The sequence below is a fragment of the Musa acuminata genome, chromosome BXJ1-6, assembly GCF_036884655.1.
Source record: "Musa acuminata AAA Group cultivar baxijiao chromosome BXJ1-6, Cavendish_Baxijiao_AAA, whole genome shotgun sequence".
Classification (NCBI taxonomy): domain Eukaryota; kingdom Viridiplantae; phylum Streptophyta; class Magnoliopsida; order Zingiberales; family Musaceae; genus Musa; species Musa acuminata.
The window spans coordinates 1,436,834-1,452,618 of record NC_088332.1 but is presented as its reverse complement, the minus strand read 5'-3'; the positions used below and the strand labels follow the sequence as shown (position 1 = coordinate 1,452,618).

Below are 15,785 nucleotides of genomic sequence, written 5' to 3'. Positions count from 1 at the left end.
GCCTACCAATTGGCAGTAATTTTTTTGGGCTCTCATCCTCACATATTCCTTACGAGTTAGGAACCGTTTCTTGGATTTTATATATAAACTTAGAAAACAACATTAGAAGTTGTAAAGCATATTGTAACCAATGATCTTTTCATAAATGCATGATGACATTGTGATGCTTTGAAGCATGTTCTCACGGTATATATATGCATATAGATCGAAGAAAATTCTTATATAGATCGGTAATTATTATTCAGGCTATTATGTTAGTCATCGATTAGCAAGTAAATTTTGATAATGCAATATGAGTGATTTTTCGTAGGTGTATGTATTTTCAGAAAAGATTTTTTTTTTCCCGTTTTTCAGCAAATTTCCTGTAGAGTTCTCAGCTTTTCTCCATTTATAGCAATACCTCTGTACTATTTCCTTTTATTTCTCCTATCGAAAAAAAAGGTTTTGCTTAGGACACAAATGTGCAAATTGTAGAGCATTTTGGTATTATTAAAAAAATATGGGACGATTTATGAGAGGGAGGGAGAAGAAAAGAAAAGAGTTTTTTTAGGAGAATTTATTTAATTTTTATTATTAATAAAAATTAAATATTTTAAATTTAATTAGGCTGATGATTTTTTTATATATCTCAATGGTGATAAAAAGAAAATTAGATAGTCGATTCCGAATAGTTGGATCTTACGATTTTATTATTATTATTTATCATTTAATTTTTAAATCTTATACCCTTTTTCGTAAGTCAATTTTATGCTAGTTGGCTTATGCTTGGCCATATGGTAGTTGGCTTATGCTTGTCATGCTGTAAAGTCGCATGTGCTTTCTTCATACCCTATGCGTCTTATTATATCATTATGTCATTATATCCGTATACGTCATGCTGTATCATGACGTCACTCAGAACTCAAATAATATGGTATTATGTATTTTGATATGAACTACTTCTTGCATAAGTTTTATCTATAATATGAAATTGTTTTACGATTTATATTTAATATATGTATATATTTATTTAAGTGTATACAAAAATATAAGAAAATTAGTTAATGAAAATAAATAGCTTGAATCCATGATTGAAAATTTAGGATTATACGGTTGGTTGCTGATCAAACTCGATGACGGAACTAAATTTCTATGGATTATGAATCCATTGCATATGCAATTGATATCTAATGTGATCACATCTCTCCCAACCAAATTGCTATCCTCACCTAACGTCTTGCTCATATGTTGCCACATAGCTCGTTTATTTTGGTTCTCTACATGTATAATATAGGAGACAGGTTCTCCATGTTGAATTATCTGTCTCACTCTCGACTTGTCTTCTCCCTCCCTCCCTCCCTTGCTTGACTCGTCCCAACTACAAATCCCATCAATGATCAAATGAAGTAAATGTGGGTGGTGTAGTTTGATTGGATTGACCAAAAGAGGTGTTGAATGGATTAGAATAATAATGCTGCATCAAATTAATTAATGGCGGCAACTGCAATGCCAGCATCCACATCATGCGATACAGGAGGTGAAGTCGATTGAAATAATGACCACATATTATATCTATCTTCCAAGGACTAGCGATTCATATTCAATAGTTTAATTAGTCAGTCTATGTCATGAACATGGCAATGCAGACATCCTTTTGCTGCCTTACAGAACAGAATAGTAGCAGGTTGGTAGGAAGTATAGCTCATCGCATGGTCATGAGAAGGTATCAAATGCATATGTCGATTGGTTGGATTCGCATTTTGACCAATTAGGCCATCACTTATCTTGTATGAACAATATTTGATCAGACTCCTATTCACCTTTTAGAAATTTTTTGATAGATAATTCTACCAAGTAACCATGATAATATTATTATTATTATTATTATGATACATCGTGAATAAAAATAAAACAAAGAATGATATCCATTTCAATGATTACCTCTTACGCGTACAAAAAAATAAAAATATATTGCTATTTCAATCAAGATAAAAAGATTATGGCTTAGACTCGTTAGAATAGTAATTATAAAGTATAGATAATTTAGAGCGCCAATAAAATTTATCGTTTCGGTGAATATGTGATTTGACGTTGAGGTTTTGCTATGGATAATCAAAATCTTTACTAGTCAAGCTAAGTTGATATCTTTAATAAAGTTTATTTTTTTATAATATATTATTTTTATCCTAAAATTATAATATTATTATCATTAAAAAATTGCTTGTTTTATGCAATGTGTTGTCAAAAAGAAAGAGAGAGAGAGAGAGAGAAAGAGAAAGAGGAAGCATTTGTAAGTTGTGGTGAAAAATCAACAACAACAATAATTACTATTGTGGGGGAAGAAATGTACATAGGTAACCATTTCTATCTTGATGTAGTAGATTGATGGCTTATGCTTGAAGAAGGATCATATAAGATAATTATATGGTGTGGATCATATGCACCAAAATAATAGATTCCAAGTGCTGGCTGACCAACATCAAACTACAAATATTCAATGAGTCTACTCAAATATACTTTTATTACAGCCATTACAGCGATAAAAAGAATGAAAACTGTGATTTCCATCCATTACAGCAATTACATTTTATTTGTGGAAAGAAATGTATACAGGTAGCCATTTCTATCCAAATAGAAGCTCATGAATAGATTGATGGAGGACCAAATTGCATGAAGAATAAAGTATATCAAAAGCATCAAATATATATATATATATATATTTGTGACTAGAAACATCCAATGCAAGTCTTGAGTAGATTTTTTTGTGTACTGCATTAAATTGTGGCTTCCTACATGATTTGTATCTGCATTTGCTGCTATCAAGCAATCAATAATGACAACAACTAATTCCTTATGCTGATAAGACATCTCCCAATAGTTAATAGCAGCATGGAGCTATAAATCTTACTGTCAGGACTTGAATCCAAAGGAATTAAATGTTTCTGACTGCCCATTCCATAGAGCGTCAACAAGTCATATGGCCTTATGTGTCAATAGTCAACTTTGATTGTGTCTTTATGTTTGTTTTTCAAGACTGTTTTTTCATGACCTTAGAAAACTTTTTATTGTTGTTTTTCATTCAAGATTAAATAATTTGGACCAAATAATTAGAATTTAGCTAAGTGATTTTATTTTAATTTTCTTGGTTGCTACTCTATTCAATTTAATCCACCATTTATTTAAATTCTATAAGTGAAATCTTTTTTTGACTAACTTATTTTCATTATTTGGAATTCTATAGAACTAACTCTCAGGTACCTATTTAATTAACACTCTTTTAGAACTATTTCACATTACAAACAATCAACATATTATATATATATATATATTACTCCAAATAGTAAGATCCTTGATATATACATCCATCTAAAAGTAAATTACCACTAGTCTTGGTTATTAATTACTAATATTATTTTATAAAAATATTTAAATACAAAAATAAATAAAATACTTCTAAAATTAATTCTCATTGCTTTAATAAAGCTTTTTGGCAAAAAATATTCCAATTAGAGTTTAAGCATCCCTGATATAACACTTAAATGACAGTCAAACTAGTATAGATTAATTAAAAGGACATATAAGTAAGTTTCTCGGCTGTTAACATTAAAATTAGAGGAATTAATGTAAAAGTAATTATATATATATGGGAATATAAATGTAATCGTACTGAAATCGAAAGGGCGCCACGCGTACGGCGGCGATGAGCGCACCTCTACGTGGCCGGCACCAAGTTGCGGGTTCTTCACCTCTCCCGTTGATTGCGTGGCCTGCGACCCACTGCGACTGCGGAGCCGGCGCCATGTACCCAGGTTCGTACCTGTCTTATTATTGCCATATTGATCACAGAACAGTGGATCCCACTGTTCTGTCCAATAAAACAAAAAGTAAGCAACAAAAGGTGGTATTACAGTTGGTGGCAGAATTATTGCTGGTCCAGATTGTCTCGGGCCTTCGAGGCCGCATCACATGCCATGATATGATGATGATGATGATGATGAATCATCATCATTATCACATATCCCACATGAGCGGAAGCCATAAAAGGCCACCCACATCACCAGAAGAAGAACACCCGAGAGATAGAGAGAGAGAGATTTGACTGCTTCGATCTCCTCGGAGAGGATGGAGGAGGAGGTGGAGGAAATGGTGGAGCCGGCAGTAGCAGTGGATGAGGAGGAGGAGGCGGAGGTGGGGGTACAATGGAGAGGATGGAGGGGAGAGGCGCCGTGGCCACGAAAGAGTGGAGGGGTGATGCTCGAGGGATACGTGGACGGCGCGGACAGCGGTGGGGATCAGGGACCCGGCGGATTCTTGAGAACGAAGAGCTTGACGGACGAGGACCTGAAGGAGCTCAAGGGGTGCCTTGACCTCGGCTTCGGTTTCAGCTACGAGGAGATCCCCGAGCTCTGCAACACGCTCCCGGCTTTGGAGCTCTGCTACTCCATGACCCAGAGGTTCTTGGACGATCACCACCACCACCATCATCATCATCAGCGCTCGTTCGACCGCTCCTCCTCTGGCGAGTCCATGGATCTGTGCGCGTCGCTGACGTCTCCTCCCATCGCCAATTGGAGAATCTCCAGCCCAGGTACAAAAATCCGTTCTTGCATCCCCCCTTCTACGAAGCCCTCGTTTCAAAGATTCCATTTTTGTTCCTCCATATACCATTTGGAGCAGCCCTTGTTTGCGGGAAGTACTTGGAATGTGAAGAAAAGATCTGATCTTTAGGTTTGACGAATTTGTTTTAGCTGCAATGACCTGGTATCTGATTCAGCTTTTCGCTTCTATTTCTCCCACCAGGGGATCATCCAGATGAAGTTAAAGCAAGGCTGAGGTATTGGGCTCAAGCAGTGGCTTGTACTATTAGATTATGCAGCTGACAAGGGTTTCATCTTTTTTTGTGTTCTTCTGGGGACTGGAAGAATTAATAGAATTAATCCTCTGGTGTCATGGCATGCTGCAGCATTTTTTATAGAGAGGGGAGTTTCTTGTCAGAATCATATACCAGAGGTACAAAACTGAGGCATAGAGGAAGAAGATAAAGATAGAGATATACAAGAGAGGAAGTTATCTGGATGGTCTGAGGTCTGAGATCAGTTGATATCAAGTCTAACCTACAGTCTTGTAAAGCACATCTTTCTTGTCTTTCGTGTCTGATAGTATAGATGGATCAAATGTGTTTTCTTTTTTCCTTGTCCATATTGATTGCTCAAGTTTGTGAATATTGTTTAATGTAATATGAATGAAATTATAATCATAGATTTGCAGTCTTACAATGTTTTACAGTTCACAGACATGCCATAAGATGCTTGTTAATGACAAGAGGGAGGTGATGCATTCACCACAGAGAGCAAAAGAAAACCAATGTTATTCTTCTGATTATAACTTGGCCAAAAACACCACTGGAACATATTGTTCCTGCATCATTTACTTGCGGAAAACTCTTTGCTTTTCCATTTAATTGATTTCTGGCCATGGAGGCCTGTTTTTATGATAGATTGATTTGATTTCTTGGAGTTGTTTAATGATAGTTATTTAGCATGCTCTTGTGGGTCCTCAAATCTACATGTATCATTCACATTGATTAAATGAGTGTATGATTGATGCAGCAAAATATCCATGGAAGATTGGGGTCTTGACATTGCCATATACCATTTACTATATGATGATACTGGCATTAATTGTTCTACTCAGGAGGAAACTTCTATTGTGGAAAGAGATGCACATTTCAAAGCATTTCTTCCAATTGTATTTGACATTTTTGTTCCCCAAAATTATTCAAGAATGAGTGCAGGATTTGTCAGAAGCAATCGAACACTACAGTGAACACAGAATGGTTCTCTCAATGGTGGTGGATGGAGAACAGGGTTTGGAAGAGCAGTAGAAGATGAATGTTAGAATAGATGGCACAACAAAAGGAATATAAATGGAGAGAGGAGAAATTGTTACATGGTGTGAATCATATCTTAAAAATGGACAGACATATTGTGACCATAAATTCCTCATGTCAAATTTATCTAGTTGACCATGTGGATGTGGTCCAACTATGCAACACCTAACAATCTACAACAAATGGTGTGGTGGCCACCAAGTATTCATCAATCTATTTGAAAATGACAAAAGATAGACATAAAAAAAAAAGAAAAAAAAATCACTGAAAACATGAAAGAGAGAGAAGGTGAAGAGAAGCAGACAATAAGAAAAGAAATGAGAGAGAAAGAAGCTGAGGAGCAGAAATGTTAAATCATAAGCCATTTTGTGGTTAAATATTGCCCTTAAAAAAGATAAATAGAGAATATCAATGGACAATTTCTTTGATAGATGAAAGTGTACAATGAAAGAAAAGGAAAGAAAGATTAAAATAATCAATGACAATAATAAATATATTTTAAATATTTATTTTCTTAAACTCTGTGACATATATGAGGAGGATCTATATATAAAATTCCCTATAAATAGATCCTCCAATACTTTTTCTCAGATGAGAATAGCTTTTGACTTCCTAGAACACACAGATGGCAAGGTAACACCATCAAAAGCATATATAATGGGCTCAGCTAATTCAATTTCCCTGTTTAACCACAGGTACCACAAAAAATTGTATCACCATCAACTTTAACCTAGTTAGAGACAGCTTCCTCACATCTCTCTGGCTCAAGTGCTTCTTCTGCCTCGGAAAAAGTCGGTGGTTTCGGATTCAAGCCAAGTATTTTAAACATCAGCTGGTCAGCGTCAAAGTTGTTGTTTGGAGTCATCAGTAATTTCTCTCCGGTGAAGATGGAATTGGCCCCGGCCAAAAAGCAAAGTGCCTGCTCGGGCATCGAGAACCGAACCCTGCCGGTGGATAGCCTCACCATTGCCTTTGGCATTACAATACGAGCTGTGGCGAGATCTCAACAGGCTGAAGAGAAAGCATGAGTTAGCAGGTTTGGTACTCGAAAGGTGTACTTCATGAAGCACAAGAGGAGATTGCTGAGGTATCATTCATATACAGAGAATTAATGGCATGTCTACTTATAATAAGAGCAAAATAGGTAGGTTTTCAAAATGCTTCATAAAGGTTATAGAGTATAGACACAGAAAATTGGGAATGAACAGCTACAGAGATACAACAGATTAATGCAAATGGAACTCTTAAGTGACCCAACTATGTGAAGTCCACTAAACCGAATATTTGGGAAAAGGCAGAATGGTTACGGTCAACATGGTGAGGTAAAGTTATCACCTTTTGATCTTGAAGTGGTGTACCCTTGACAGCAACCAGAGCATTAATGGGAACACTCTCAGGGTGTGTAGGGAGGGTTGCCAGTGTATGCAGCAATCCTACACGGTCCTCTTCTGCTTCGCCAAGACCGATAATTCCTCCTATAAAATTAAGAATAGCACCATTATGTGGTGAAAAAGTGAGAAAAAATCCAATGCCTCACTGTGCATGCTACTACCATCTTCTTGACAACAAGGTGGTACATTTCCTACCGAGGTCTTTCAAGTTTGGAAGCAGCAGGAATACAAAGTTTTTAGTGACATAGTCATGCTATAAATAACTTTGCTAATGGCTACATGACCCCAAAAAAAAAATCAAATTTAGTAACATTAATTACAACAATATCACAATATGTCAGCAGAATTCACAAGTACCCTGATTGGGTCAGATCCTATGTTTGTCAGAGATGAGATCAGAAGATTGTGGATTAGTTGCTCAATGGAAATAGAGTTGCATTACCTGAACAATTGCTAATTCCTGCCTCACAGACATACTGAAGAGTTTCCAGTCTTTCGTCATAATATCGTGTTGTTATGATGTTGGGGTAGTACTCTCTGGACGTATCAAGATTATGATTGTAAGCTGTCAGGCCTGCTTTCTTAAGCTCCTCCGCTTGCTGCTTCTCTAACATGCCCAAGGTGCAGCACACCTCCATACCCATAGCCCTACGTGCAGCAATTAATGCAAGAAGCTACTCAGAGACCAAGTTTTAAGAGAAACAAAGCATGTGGAAGAAAATCTACTCAAATTATTAGACTCAGAAGATCAAAGTGACATCATCACCATGTGACAGAAATCTATGAATAGAAAATACATGTTCTTTAATAGGCTTTAACATCCTACTGGAGAAGATTTTCCATTATACTGCTATGTGTGGCTTGTTCCAACTTCTATATATCTTCAAGAAAAATCTCCCAGAAAAACCATTGTACAATTGCCAACAATAAAATTTGTTAATGCATTGAGTAACAGGAGTCAATAGTAGAGTTACCAATGTAAAATGATACTAATAATACTAATTGTGCAACATCCACATTTTTAAGAAAAGAAAGATGTATCCACTAATTAAATTAATGTTATTAAAGATATGTATGATAACATAACAATTAGTATTGGAACTATAGGGAGTGTGTCCAGTGAGTTTCCTATTAGCATAGGATTAAACCAAGGATCTGCATTAAAAACCTACATTTTCACATTGATAATGGATAAATTTACTAATCACTTACATAATGGACCTCCGTGGTGTATGTTATTTGCTGATGATATAAAGGTTCATCACATCGAGCTGTATCGCCCGATACAGGTGGTATGTATCGGTCCGATAAAGGATCAGTACACAAATAGCCCTATACCGGGTGGTACAGTTACATGACCCCGTATCGGACGATACGAGGTCTGTACCGATCAATAACAATCGAAATCTGACCATTATGAACCTGTATTGGTCGGTTACGATCGAATTCCAACCATTACTGATCAAGGGTTGAGATTGCCCTGTTTCAAATGGTCAATTTGATCGTTTGAACCACAAAAAACAGTTTTTAAACCCTTTCCGCTCTCCTCTCTCAACTTATTTCATTGTCTCAATCTCTTCAAATCTCTCAAGCTCTTTCTCACTCACATCTCTCTCTCAGTATCATATTTCTACTCTCCTAAACTCAACAAAGCTGCGGTTTGTGGATTGAATCAAATTTGGGAGGATTCAGAGGAAGAACACTCTAAACAACAAATATTTTACACGTCACCTAATTTGAGGGTGATGCATAGATTGAGAAACAATATTTTACACATGTCACCTAAGATTTAGATCATGGAGCTCGAGTATTGGTCAAATTTATACACGGAAGGGGAAAGAGAAGGAGAACGAGAAGGGGAAGGTAATGGATGATTATGAGCATATGCGACAGAGCTTACACGACATAGATACAGTGCGAAGCTCATCGTATTCACAACCATCATATTATAGAGAGTCTTACGACCAACAACAACACGGTGATAGTTGGTCATACTTCTTCGAGCAATAATATAGTGATCGATCTTATGATACAAAGCAACAGATCAGTGGCGAAAGTAGTTCTGACATTCTCCTTGCTCCGCACTAATACATGCCATAATCATCCTTAGCTTAGGAAACACCTTGGACGCATGTGGTTCACAATGATCAAACTATGACTAGCACCACATTGATGCACCAATGACATACGGTGTATCAATATTTATTATTAGGTCCGATAAATATATCAAATTGATATACAAATACATAAGATCGAGGACCCCGATCCACCACCCGTGGAGTCTTGTTGCTCTTTTTGGTGGTAGAACCAGGTATGATTGATTACTTTATTCATTTGAATCTTAAAATTTATGTTATTTAAAAAATAATCTAACAATTCAAATCCTTTTTTTTTCAAGATAATTCAATATTAACTAAAGGGTGGTCCAAAACGTACCACAAAGCTACTCCTTAAAGTTTAAAAAAGATATGGGTCACTATTCTTTCTTAATTTAAATTATTTTTGCTAAAATTATACTAAATTTATATTTATTTTCAACTTAAAAACCCTAATCTAACCTTTTTTTCTATTTTTCAGGTGTTTTTGGAGCTATTTTTGGTGATTTTACTATACTGTTGATATGCCCCAATGTACCGACATACAGTACGTCGGTACGTAACATACCGATGGTTGGTCGATACACCGGTAAGGCAAACCTTGGATGATATTGTCTTAGTTGATGAGACCCTAAGTGGAATTAATTATAAACTTGAGCTATAAAGGCAAGCCTTAGAAACTAAATGTTTTCGATTAAGTAGGACTAAAACTGAATATATAAAATACAATTTTAGTGATTCTAGAAATAGACAAGAGAATATAATTAAATTACATGGACAAGAAATCCTTTAAGTAAAAGTTTTAGGTATACTGGATCAATTATTCAACAAGATGGAGACATCAATGAAAATATTATTCATAAAGTAAAAACAGAATAATTAAACTGGCGAGGGGCGTCAAGAGTCTTGTGTGATCATCGGATATCTTGGAGACTAGAAAAAAAATTTTATAAGATAGATTGTGAGACCAACAATGTTTTATGGATCTAAATGTTAGGCAATTAGGAATATATATATATAAATATATATGCATGTATGTATATATACATATATATATACATATATATACATATATATACATACATATATATTTAAAAGTATTTTTTTTCCTATCTTTCTTAGTAACTCAATACATCTATCTCAGCATTCTCATCTTCGTAGTACAAACTTTATATATATATATATATATATATATATATGTATGTATGTATGTAGTTGGCACCGTTCAGAACATAGTGCTCATCAGAGAACAAAATACCACAACTGGAAATAGTGGGACATTATACCCTCTTTGCATGCCATTACTAGTGAAAAGTATTCAAGTCATAACATAAGAACTAGCGAGACGATAATACATTACCTATAGGCAGCGTCACAACAGGTCTACTACAATCCCATGCGCAAGATGGAGCTTTCTAAAATCAATCTCCAGACGGACGGCTAAGAAGATGTTCGAGGAAGCCTCTTTGTGATTTCCTGAAATAAAAACAAGAAAACTTTGATCATAGCAAATGATTGATTTTTTTTCTTTTATTGTGCGGCACCGGTTTTGACCAGACATGGTTCAGAGACATAGTTAACGCTACATGAATGTATACCTCAAAGAGTTCGTTGATGTTGTCAGCTGTCTTTGCCGATGTCTCGATGAAGAACATACCGTTCTTATCTGCATATTCCAGTGCCTCCTTCAAAATGAAGGAACGGTCATCTCCTTGAAAGCGAAATAGATACTGTCCAAAGCCAACCAGATTCATAGATGAATCAGTAGTTCCACTGCTTACCTGGGACGATACAGCTCTACTTACATACATATATATATATATATATATATATATATATATATATATATATATATATATATATATATATATATATATATATATATATATATATATATAAAGTTTGTACTACGAAGATGAGAATGCTGAGATAGATGTATTGAGTTACTAAGAAAGATAGGAAAAAAAATACTTTTAAATATGAATAATTAGGTGTCGCTTCGATAAAAGATAAGATGAGATAAAATCATTTAAGATGGTATGAGCATATGCTGAGGAGACCTCCGGATGTGGTAGTCAAAAGAGGTGAAATAATTAATGTTAGTAGTATGAGGAAAGATAGAGGAAAACCTAAAAAGACATTAATAAAAACTATAAATAAAGATTGAAGTACTTTAAAGTTTAAACTTAACTAAACATATGGCTTTTTACATATCTCGATGACGGCAAAAGATCCATGTAGTTGATCCCAAATAGTTGAAACTTACGATTTTGTTGTTGTTGTTGTTGTAAACATAACCTTAGGATGATTACAAATATCAGGTGTCCTATGTAAAAAAGCCTGGTGATACATACCTTCACATATTCAAGGATCTGGTTGAAATTTGTCTTCCTACCAATTGTATCCCTCCATGCAGCACCCATGCAAAAACGTGTGCTCCCAACCTCTTTTGCCTATGTAGCAATGGTAATTATAAATTTTGCATAAAATATTATAGATGTTGATAGATCTTATAACAAGAAGATTGCAATCTCGTTAACAAAGAATTGATCGACAAGTGAAAGCTTAAGAAATATCAAGGCAATCTTAGAAAGTATATATGCATAATCACGTTAAGCAACTGATTTCTGGATCAATATGTAGTGTGAATATGGTTCATCAAAGTAGCATGTAAAATTTGAAGGCTGCCAACAGAACTAAAACTATAATGTTACCACTTACCACTTGGGTTTATTAACATTATTTCAAGCTTGCAGACAATCCATTTGAAGAATCAAGAAAAAAATTATAGTTATAAATTGAATCATTTTGTTCATTGCATTTGACTATTTTCTGGCATTTCATGCTTTCACAAGTCACTAATTGGAATAAACAAAAGATTTTTTTTGTTAGTTGTCATCTTCCTAACTCGGTAGACCATCACAGAGTGGATATCATGGGACTATAAGTCATTTCCAACAGACACTCAGATGTATATACACATATTAAATTGTATTATAATGGTCTTCTTATGCATCAGTTTTGCCATAAAAATGTCAAGGAAGAGATTCATAAAACTGAGGATTATCAGTGTGGTTAGATATTTGTTAGAATGAAAAAAATGGATATAGAAAAATCAGCACATGTTGATATCAGTTGTTTTAGAGTACAGATCCTTAGTGATTATATAGTTTTAAACAATGACATTATCATACGAGCAAAGTTATTTTTGTTAAGTTACATCAGCAGTTCATAAAAGTGCTTAATAAGCCACAGATTTTGTTACCAGCAACAAATTTTAAACAAACTTTTGGATGAGAATATAAATCCTGAAAATAGATTGATTATTTCAAAATTCGGCCATCATATTTGACTCTTCCATAAAACTGTCCAAATTGTAACACTCCCAAAAGAAGTCAACAATGAAAAATTCTGAAAACTTGGACAGAAGAAGATCATGATTATGCACTAGTGGATGCAGACATCCAAGCTTACTGTTGAACTATGCATAGAAGTGGGAAAAATATATCAAAGCCAGGACATCATTCCATGTAGAATGTCCTGCAAATAATTAATTTTTTTTTTTTCAAATAACCAAAGCAGAGCTCACTAGTAAGTGTATCTTGAGAATTTAGCAAAACTTAAATATAATTTTGTTGCTACAACATTTCTAGCACTTCATAGAACATTGATGCATACAAGAACATTTTACCACCAAATGTCAACATGTCATGGTGAGTTATCAGAATGTCCAGAAGACTTACCTTCTTTGCTGCCTGCATAACAGCATCCTTGTTCATCAGCTTTTGGGCTTTCAGACCAGTACTATACCTTGATGACTGGGGACAATATGAACAATCTTCGGTACATCCTCCAGTCTTTATAGATAGAAGAGTGCACTGTTGAACTTCCCGGAACTTATGAACATGCCTATGGACTTGAGCCTACAATAAACCATGCATTTTGAAGTAATTAAATAGTAGGGTAAAAAAAGGACTTTTGCTAATAAAATAAATTTGAAGATACTATCTACACACCAAAGAAAACATAAAACACATGATAAAATAAAAAATATATGGAGATATCCTTGATCAGGAAAAAGAAATGCATACACCTTTTTCAAAATCTGTTTTGTACATAGACTGCCTCCATTTAGAGGTTTGGTCCAAACCATTTAAAAAATAAATTTAAAAACACACTTTAGGTCTCGTGTTCATGAGCCCTCTTTGCCCAAATGTGAGCCTGTTCACCTAGTGTTGTTGCCCGTCACCGTCCGCTGCCTACCGCCGACAAGTAGGCATCCTCCTCATCATCTTCTCTTCTTCCTTTCTCTTCCTCTTCCTTCCTCTTTCTCCTGCTTCATCCCCCTCTTCCTCCACCACCTCCTCTTCTTCCTTCCTCTTCCTTCTTCTTCTTTCTCCTCTTCCTCCACTACACCTTCCTCTTTTCCTTTTTCTCATTTGTCTTCAAAGCACCGGTACTGACCTGTAAGTACGAGTCCGACCAGGGACTGATACTGGTCCGGTACATGAAAAGTCAATCGTTGGTTGAATGTACCACATATAAGCACCTTCCAAAATATGCATATGTTGTTTTTCCACCGTAGTAAACTTTAAATAAATATGTCTAACCAGGATGAGCTTTCTGGTTGGCACAGATGTATGTGTCACCAATATCATAATATGTAAATAACTCCCAAATAGAAAAGATAAATGGTGGTCTAGAGTATGGTGCGTTCTCCAAAGAGGGGTCTAGGGAGGGTCAGCATGCACAGCCATACACATGCAAAGCATATGATCTATCAGCATATGATTCAGGGTAAAGAGGGGAATCATGGAGCAGGTTAAGGACTAAAATCAAGTGGTTAGGTTGGACAACTTTCTAACCTAGATAAAACTAGTTATCATAACCAGCCGTTCTAAAGCTCATACGAGAAGTTTTATGATACACATGTCCCTTTTGTAACCCAGCATTCTTTGACAGCTTTGTTGGCAACTTGGATCAACTAAGGCCAAGAATATTGTAGTTAACCAAGTTGAAATTATAATCACACTAGAACACTAGGCAAATTCCTTTGGTATAAACACTGTACAAGTCTTAAATGACTATGATGCATGTTTCAACAAGTTTTTTGTTGCAAACAAGCAAAAACAATGAGTTTGTGCTGCATGTCCTACTTTGTGCCCTAAAGACGACAATTGCTCTTGTCACTGCTTCTTTCTCTACAATTTCTCCCAAGTTCAGGGAATCCTAGCATTGTCGGTTCTTGTGTGAACTTCAACAAAAAAGCATCAGTACCCTTTCTATTTGCCTATTAAAAACAAATTTCTTTCCTAATATGCCTTTTTTTAATCTGTATCGTGACCACCTTTTGAAGAGTTATGTCAGGTTGACATCCGTCATATTATTTCTAAAGGTGATCCCTAGTCTATAAGAAAAGACTTTGGTAAAATCCATGATAATGACACTAAAGACAAGTCATTTAGAACAGTTCATGCATAAGTTATTCTAACTTCGATGAGTTATTTTAAATGTTCCTTAACAACTAAACTAATGTTGGCTGATAACTATAATGCAAACACAAATCACTTAAAAACAAATTGGAACAACTAAAAACTTCCACTTTAAGCTCCGGAAAAAAGCAAATTTTGACGACAATTCCACCAGGTAAACCCTGCATGAAACACATCAAAAGACAAGCTTTATCAGATGAACTGCAATTAGAGCAGTACGAACCGCCGGAAATAACTAAATTCATCATAAATGAGCATCATCGCGATTTTGCATCGTTAAAAAAAAAGGTACGTAAAGAAAAGGGAGGTGGGGGAGAGGGCGTATAGTACACCGTGGAAAAGGAGATCGAGGATGGGGCAGTCATAGATGGACTTGATCTCATCCCTGCTCCAGTCGTTCCTGGGGCCGTCCCCGATGGTCCTCTCGGCCTCCACGGTGGCGGCGGAGGTTGAGAAGGAAGGGTAGCCCGGCGCCACCAGCGGGCGGAGGCGCGAGCCGGGAGATCGGATCAGGGGCATCCTCCGTCGCATTCGTCCCTTCTCCCTCCCTCGGGGAAGGAAGAACCCAAAAGAAGCAGGGGCGATGAAGCCGAAGCAACGCAGAGAGAGTGAGCAACGAGTGTGTATAGGTTTGGGTTCGACTCTATCTTCTATTAACGGGCTAATTACGTATTACCAATAATTAGACCTCGTTCTCATTATCTCAATTTTTAGATTTAAAAAATTTATATTAATTTTTTATAATTATAAAAATAAAATATTTACTCTTATTTACTCTAATGCCGTCAATTTTACTTACCGAAGATACGTGATAGCATGTGTATGAATAATATGAAAATGATGGACAAAAGTAATTTTAACAATGGTAGTGAACGATAGTATCGTAGGTGGCTATTATGGTGGTGGTCAGTGACAATGACATGGTAGTTGATCTTAT

General features: G+C 35.7%; 2 protein-coding genes across 2 annotated transcripts; one reads left to right on the top strand and one right to left on the bottom strand.

Moving 5' to 3' along the window:
• Positions 1–4,065: 4,065 nt before the first annotated feature.
• Positions 4,066–5,269, top strand: LOC135587024 (uncharacterized). Its single transcript, XM_065185817.1, has 3 exons — positions 4,066–4,567; positions 4,780–4,813; positions 4,943–5,269. Exons 1-3 carry the CDS (start codon positions 4,102–4,104, stop codon positions 5,019–5,021), a joined length of 579 nt encoding a protein of 192 aa, XP_065041889.1. The 5' UTR covers positions 4,066–4,101; the 3' UTR covers positions 5,022–5,269.
• Positions 5,270–6,520: 1,251 nt separating this feature from the next.
• On the bottom strand, positions 6,521–15,462 carry LOC135675540 (biotin synthase, mitochondrial-like). The gene is made up of 6 exons (XM_065185816.1): positions 15,179–15,462; positions 13,100–13,279; positions 11,711–11,809; positions 7,703–7,934; positions 7,177–7,344; positions 6,521–6,871 (listed from the first exon to the last, which is right to left on the bottom strand). The coding sequence occupies exons 1-6, from the start codon at positions 15,377–15,379 to the stop codon at positions 6,600–6,602; spliced, it is 1,152 nt and encodes a 383-aa protein (XP_065041888.1). The 5' UTR covers positions 15,380–15,462; the 3' UTR covers positions 6,521–6,599.
• Positions 15,463–15,785: the final 323 nt, after the last annotated feature.

Coding starts and splice junctions, on each gene's coding strand:
- LOC135675540 (XM_065185816.1), bottom strand. CDS start 15,379: ATGCGACGGAGGATGCCCCTGATCCGATCTCCCGGCTCGCGCCTCCGC. Junction 13,280..15,178: donor TCGATCTCCTTTTCCACGGT/GTACTATACGCC, acceptor GGTTTATTGTAG/GCTCAAGTCCATAGGCATGT. Junction 6,872..7,176: donor TTTACCTCACCATGTTGACC/GTAACCATTCTG, acceptor CAGCCTGTTGAG/ATCTCGCCACAGCTCGTATT.
- LOC135587024 (XM_065185817.1), top strand. CDS start 4,102: ATGGAGGAGGAGGTGGAGGAAATGGTGGAGCCGGCAGTAGCAGTGGAT. Junction 4,568..4,779: donor TTGGAGAATCTCCAGCCCAG/GTACAAAAATCC, acceptor TTCTCCCACCAG/GGGATCATCCAGATGAAGTT. Junction 4,814..4,942: donor GAAGTTAAAGCAAGGCTGAG/GTATTGGGCTCA, acceptor GGCATGCTGCAG/CATTTTTTATAGAGAGGGGA.